Source organism: Limulus polyphemus, unplaced genomic scaffold, assembly GCF_000517525.1.
Source record: "Limulus polyphemus unplaced genomic scaffold, Limulus_polyphemus-2.1.2 Scaffold4255, whole genome shotgun sequence".
In the NCBI taxonomy this organism is placed as follows: domain Eukaryota; kingdom Metazoa; phylum Arthropoda; class Merostomata; order Xiphosura; family Limulidae; genus Limulus; species Limulus polyphemus.
In genome coordinates this window covers 26,167-33,502 of record NW_013669865.1, presented here as the reverse complement: position 1 = coordinate 33,502, position 7,336 = coordinate 26,167, and the positions used below count along the sequence as shown (strand labels likewise).

Below are 7,336 nucleotides of genomic sequence, written 5' to 3'. Positions count from 1 at the left end.
GAAGGGTTACTAGAATGGTGCCTGGGATGGAGTAGTTGTTATATGAGGAGAGGTTGAAATCTCTCAAATCATTTTCTTTTGAAAAAGAATGGTTAGAGGGAATTTGAATGAGGTGTTTAAGATTTTAAAGGGAAGTGATAGTGTTGATGCATTATCTTTTTTTCGTACTTATCAATGAGAACTGTAGGACTAGGGGACATAAATACAAATTTTTGCAAGGTACGAGTCATCTTCACCTAAGACAGTTTCATTTTTCTAACAAGGTGGTTGGCCTTTGAAATGGGTTGCCTTCAGTTGTTGTAGAGGCAGTAAATTTAAGTGAGTTTAAGAAAAAGCTTGATAAATATGAAAAGGGCTGGGTTTAAATTTTTTTATTTTATTTTTTTAAATTAGTTTTGAGGATGGAACAGCAGAGATGGACCAATAGGTCCCATGTTGTCCCAAAATATTATGTTATGTTACTAGTAGTAGTAGTACCACACTATCAGTTCTAAATTTTGGTGCTGTTTCAACTTTTATAAATTTCTTTTATTTATCTAACCTAGTAGAAAAGAAAAGCAGTCTTCTAGTTCTAAGTAAGTATCAGGACTAACAATCTCGATATTATTGATTATGTAAGATAGACTTGTGAGAGTTAGAATCGAGTTGATGTAACTGAGTCTGACTCTTAGAGTAGAACTTGTAAGATTGACTAGATTTCATTAATATTTCTCCTCTAGGACAATACTGATGGAAATAATAGGTTTAGCAAAGATAGTTAATACAGTTAAAAAAATTGCAGGTTGTAATTGTGCACAGTACATTAATATTACTAACAAGTTTAGTGAAAAAAAAAAAGGATTTATTGTCCATGAGTTATATAAATTAAGGTTGTTCTTATACACACTTTGGCTAGATCTCTACGTAATGATTTTTCTGAAAGCCTAATTGTAAAATTCAATAAACTGGCTTATTAATTAGTGTTATAATTTTAAAACTTTCATGAAGCTGCAAGTATATATATTTGTGTGTGTGTGTCTGAAGTGAATTTACAATAATTTTTAAGATATTTGTGTGCATGAAATCTCTTTATGTAGTTTAATTATGTTAAGAGCGATTCAAAATAAGGTGGATACTGGGTATATAAACTGTTTTAAATGTGAATATATTAATTTTAAAACTACATAAGCTGTATTATATATAAATTTTGTATACAATGTTGGATAGACAGACAATGTGAATTAAAGTGTAATTATGATAATTTAACCGTTCAAGTTAATTAACTCTAATCATTAATAAGTTTTGTTTCATGACTTTGCATACTCCTAGTACAGTAAGAATCTTGTATTGGATGAATTATGTTGATTATTGGATTAATGCTTAGTACTGATCTGTGTATTTAGCTTGCTTTGGTCAAAAGTTACTGATAATCACTCTCTACTTTCTAAACAATCCATAACTTGGCCAGGTTAATGTTCCTGTGTTTGGACTTTTAATGCCTATATATATATATAATACCTTTGATATTTAATTCTGTTTCCTACCTTATTATTCCATCAATCAAACACACTTCCTGTGACATTTTATCTTAGCCCTAAGAATTTTCTAATCCTGAATGAAGTTGCTTCTAGTTTTCTATGTTTCAGTAGAAATTGTAGTTCATATTTTTGAACCTTTTTTACGTAAGTTTGATTAGTAAAGTAGCTTTTATTTTAGTGCCCTAACTCTGGATCCTTTCTGTGTCAGTGTTTTACCTATATTAGGAGGATCAAAATGTGAATAAAGTATTCTGAAAGAACTCATCAAAGTATTTTACTGTGAAAGAAGTTCATTTTTACTTTTAAATTAAAATGTTTATAAATCGAAGCTAGAACTTTATTAGTTCTTTTGACAGCTAATTTTTAGTATAATCAGCAAATCTGAATAACTGGATGTCATAGCAATTGATCCAAATTTAGACATGCAACAAGGAATTGTTTAAAGAGAGGGCTCACTTTTAATCAACAAATTTCTATTGTTGATAAGGAGATAATGTAATATTTATATTGTAGATTAAAATACACATGGTTTTAAAAATTATTATATAATACAATACAAGATAATTTTTTTATTTTTACCTTATTTTTCAAATTATTTAATTTTTACAAGATGATGACAGGAAGTTTCTTCTTTTAAATAATATTTGACCGTTATAAAAAAGAAATACATAAAAATAATTTACTGAAAATAAATTCAGATTAATTGAGCCCTGTGATATAGCTATAGAAATATGCAAAGTTATTTTTTGTGTCAGTAATATACTCTTTAGATGCATTGATTAAATTTGTGAGCTAAACAAAGAGTTCACACAGTTGAAACATTGAAATGAAGCTGTAAATGTCTTCAATGTGTATTTTACAATAGTTACTGAGTGAATAACAAATAAAAAAGTGTAATTCTTGTTGTTTTAAAGCAGTTCACATTAGAGACAAGTATTTATTAAGTATATTATTAAATATTACTTTTCCTACAATATATTTTTTTGCCCAAATTTTGGAAAGCTTATGGCTACGGTAAGGGTTTGAGCCCTTAAGCCCTTCCTTTCATTACAAATATGTCTAAATCACTGTAATAATCATAAGAGATGACCAAAGTCCCAGAACAGATTACAACTTGTGTTTTTTTCGACCAAAGGTGAACCGTGTACCTAACTATTGTTTAAAACCAGCATCTTGAGAATCCGAACCTTTTAGCTTTTTGTGGGGACCTTATTGAAGACTATAAATACAATTAATTTTTATATATTTTTTGATGCAAAGATTTATATGGTTATTATGGACTTCACTTTTTGTTTCTTTCTACTTTATGACCTTTTAAAAACAAAAAAACAAGAAATCTCAGATACTCAAAGCTGCACACGTGACTTGCGTGACTCCATGGGTAGTGCAGGAAATCTTTGATTTTTGTAGTGATTAGGTTACTATGGTGAATCTGATATTAGTGGTGTGTGAGGTTTATATGTATGTGCAAAGATAAGAAAAAAAGACCGGTGTTGTATTTATTTTGTTAGAAGGAAATTTGGTATCGTGGTCACACCTCGTTCACCAAAATATTAAGACCAACTTAAAGTTATGTTACAGACTAGTAACTTGAAACTTATTGCATGTGAGACATTTTAATAAAATGCAACATGGACCTTTTATAAATGTATCGGAGAAAATAAATAATTTTTGTATTCATGCAGGATTTTTGAGTATCATATAAAATGGTGAAATATCCATTCTCTTGCCAAAAATGTGTAATAATTATGAAACATGTAATATTGTTATCAGACGTAATTTGCTGACAACTGGAAAGAAGGTGCCTTATATTCTCACACAGAGACAGTGAAAATGTCCGATGATAAAACTTAAGCAATTCCTTAGATTGTGAAGTAGAGGCATGTTGAAATGTTAAAAGTAAGACCTCATAGTCTGTTGGACTCGGTAATATACAGAGCAAATTAAAAGGGCAGGAGCTCATTGACAAAAAAAAGGCACTTTTTAAGCATCCTAAGGCAAGCAAGGTGCAGAATCAGGCATATATTTTAGTAGATATTGACAATTTTTTTTTAGGATTAAGAAAAAGGGCACTTTTATGGTGTATGTGGCTGGCTGTACTACAGCTGTATCAGTAGAAAAATTATTTTGCCCTATCTAACCTGCAGTAAACCTGTTTCTAGGTGTATCTGTAAAGGATATTCTATTCTGGTATATCACATGACATAATTAGAAACCTTAATTTTCTTAGTGCGATTAGCTAGCTCTTATAGAGATAGATATGTGTAGGAATATTTTCATTAAAGCCAGTAATATTTTTTTAAAATCTGTGTTTATACAAGAGGGAATCTTCAATAGTTGTGGCTGCAATTAGATCTGAAATTTGTCAAGAGATGGAGCTAGGAGCTAAAAGTTTGTACTTGAAAAAGAAACTCGGATCCATTCTACGAGCTGCTATGCCATGGCTAATAAGAAAGACCTAAGTCAGATAAGACCATTAAGTACATTGAGTCCCTCTTCCATTCACTAGAAACAATCAGGCTTTCAAACCCATGCATGTCACCTTAAAAATATGTAAAATAATCTAATTTATGATTAGAAATGAAAGTTAAACTGAAAAGGTATTGTGACTGCACTGTAAATAAAAAAATAGTCATAACATAATAAACAAATTTATTGATAAATCCACAGCAGAGAATAAATACGACACATGAATAATCGACACGTGGCTGAGTAATCTTATGTGAATGAATCAGTCTTCTAATGAAAATAGTTTAGTGATGTAAATGAAAACCTTTTCGATCTAAGCATTTGTTTTGTGAGAATTATATCGATCATACTATTTACTTATTAATATCTAAAATCATACGTAAACATTTTTCGGACAGAAATAATGATTTAACAAAATGTAATCATATGCAACTGTTCTTAGCAAAAAAAAATTACTTGTACCTCTTTACTTCCCTGTATCAACCTCGTATGTTTTTTTTAACATAGAAGTAATTCAGTATAACAAAATACATATTCTTTAAGTACGTGATTAGATCTCGGAGAATACCTGAAATTGAACATTGATTTAAGATCAGTAAAGGAGCTTAAAGTATAAGCATTGTTTGCCTTCATAAGCTTACTGTAGATGAAAAATTTATTTAGAAAAAATAACAAGATATTGAATATCAAAAGAAACAATTTTCACTGACTAATTATACATTATACAGCATATAAATAAACAAAGATTGATAGGTTATATCATATCAGATGTTTCATAGATAACTGGTACTTCATAGCACTTATCCGATATTTTCAATTTATTTCTTTTATCTTGGGTATCTAATTTCTTTTTTTTTATGTTCTTTTACAGAAATAAACTGATTGAAATAGTTCCAGTAGTAGAATAAGAACCCAGAAAGAAGAGAAACCTCGATATTGTGTTTATTTGATCAAACATTTCCCAAACTACCCTCATTGTAAATCTTTAACGCGCTATGCCTGCATTAGGAGGAGAGACAATATCCGTGAAGTCAGAAAATCAACACGTAGAAAAAAACAATCAGAAGACCATTACAAATAGCAACCACTATCAAGCTCGATCACTAACAGTGGCGGGAACACAGTATAATGTGCCTCCTGGAGTGCTTAAAGGTATTTTGTATTCTAAAAAAATGTGCTTTTAATATTTTACCTTAATTGAAGGAATAACTAAATCACCATGAAAGAGCATGTAATCTGTGAGACATTAAACTCCTGATGCTTACCTTCCTGATGCAATACGGTTAATATGGTATTAATAGTGTGGATTTTAATGAAGACTACACCTACTTCCCATTCATTGCTATTTCGTGACAGTTTTCTTTACATTATGAGCAATGTGTAAAATGATAATAGATTAAGACTCAAATTTAAGAACATAAGAAAGATGATCACCCCCTTAACTTACCAAAACAACACAATTAAACCGTATGAAGCTCTTTACATCCACAAATTTGTATAACAAGACGATCCAACAGATCTGAATATACACTTCTAAATATTTATAAGATTCAAGTTTGTGCTTCTGACCTTTTATATTTTATTCCACCACTAAAACAGACCTTCGATGGGCAAATTATTGAAATGGATAAAAAAATTTGAAATGCATAAATCAAGCAATTTTTTATGTCTCTATATGTGGTGCAAACTTCTTAAATTGAGTATCATTGTAGTATTGCATCTCTGTACTCTTTCGTGCAAGTTGATATTTTTGTTGCTGTAATGGGAGGAGAAAAAAACTGCACAAAGTACTCTAAATCAGTGGTTTCCAACCATTTTACTTCTGAGGACCAACTAGTTCCAATCCCAAAATTTTACAGACCAATTTGTACAATATTAACTTTTTAAAGTACTTTTATATGGCAACTGGTAATTTCACTCCCAATCTAAAAAAAATAAAAAAATCATGAACATTAAAAGTGACATATATTAACAAATCAATATTAAAAATGACACTTATTAAAGATTATTACAAATGATGCAGGTTACGAGTAAAAACAAAGTCAATCTTGTCATCTGGATTATATCTAGCAAGGAGAACTTCAGGTCTTTGTTCACTTCTTTATACTTATTTTTATAGTAATAGTAATAAATTTGATATACATTAAGGTTTGATTTAAGTAGTTTAAAATCGAAAATTTAATTAAAGTACTTTTAAAATCTAGTATAAGAAAGCATTTTAATTTAAAAATTTTAAACTTCCACAAGATGGCACCATCAGTGACATGGAAGTGTTATTACTTTGGAAATTTATTTCAACTCCAAACAAAGAAGAATGCTTGGCACAATTGAATGTCATTTTCAATGTTGTTTATATATATATATATGTCACTTTTAATGTTATAATTCTTTTTTTTTTTAATGGGGGAGTCAAATTACCTAGAATCATTGTATATTACATTGTAAAACATTATACTTCAGTAGCTATATTTAGAAAAAAAAAATTTTTTTCAACTGTCTTATGGATCATGTTTAATACCAGCTAAAATGAGGGTATTGATTGGTAGTGTTAGTAAAATTCCTGAAGATGGAGTGGATGAAGCTGAACGTTCATATTTGCTGGAAGAAATTGCTGTATCTTCTGCCTCACTTATTGATTTATATATGTAAACAGATTAACTTAGTCCTCACTTATTGATTTAGATATGTAAACGGATCAACTTATCCTCACTTATTGATTTATATATGTAAAGAAATTAACTTAGTCCTCACTTATTAATTTATATATGCAAACAGATTAGCTTAGTCCTCACTTATTGATTTATATATGCAAACAGATTAACTCAGTTCTCGGTTATTGATTTATATATGTAAAGAGATTAACTTAGTCCTCACTTATTGATTTACATATGCAAACAGATTAGCTTAGTCCTCACTTATTGATTTATGTATGCAAACATATTAGCTTAGTCCTCACTTATTGATTTAGATGTGCAAACAGATGAACTTAGTTCTCACTTATTGATTTAGATGTGCAAACAGATTAACTTAGTCCTCACTTATTGATTTAGATATGTAAACAGGTTAACTTAGTCCTCACTTATTGATTTATGTATGTAAAGAGATTAACTTAGTCCTCACTTATTGATTTAGATATGTTAACATATTAACTTTGTCCTCACTTATTGATTTAGATGTGCAAACAGATGAACTTAGTCCTCACTTATTGATTTAGATGTGCAAACAGATAAACTTAGTCCTCACTTATTGATTTAGATATGCAAACAGATTAGCTTAGTCCTCACTTATTGATTTACATATGCAAACAGATTAGCTTAGTCCTCACTTATTGATTTATATATGTAAAGAGA

At 29.6% G+C, this 7,336-nt stretch overlaps 1 protein-coding gene across 5 annotated transcripts in view; it reads left to right on the top strand.

Annotated features, from left to right (window-relative positions):
• The window catches only part of LOC106470859 (cyclic AMP-dependent transcription factor ATF-1-like), a 17,392-nt gene that overhangs the window by 2,915 nt on the left and 7,141 nt on the right, over nt 1-7,336 (top strand). For all 5 annotated transcript variants that reach the window (XM_013931437.2, XM_022399503.1, XM_013931438.2 and 2 more), the window contains exon 2: nt 4,858-5,138. In XM_013931437.2, the coding sequence (XP_013786891.1) occupies nt 4,982-5,138 (157 nt within the window). In that variant the 5' untranslated portion in view covers nt 4,858-4,981. The remainder of the gene's footprint in view (nt 1-4,857; nt 5,139-7,336) is intronic.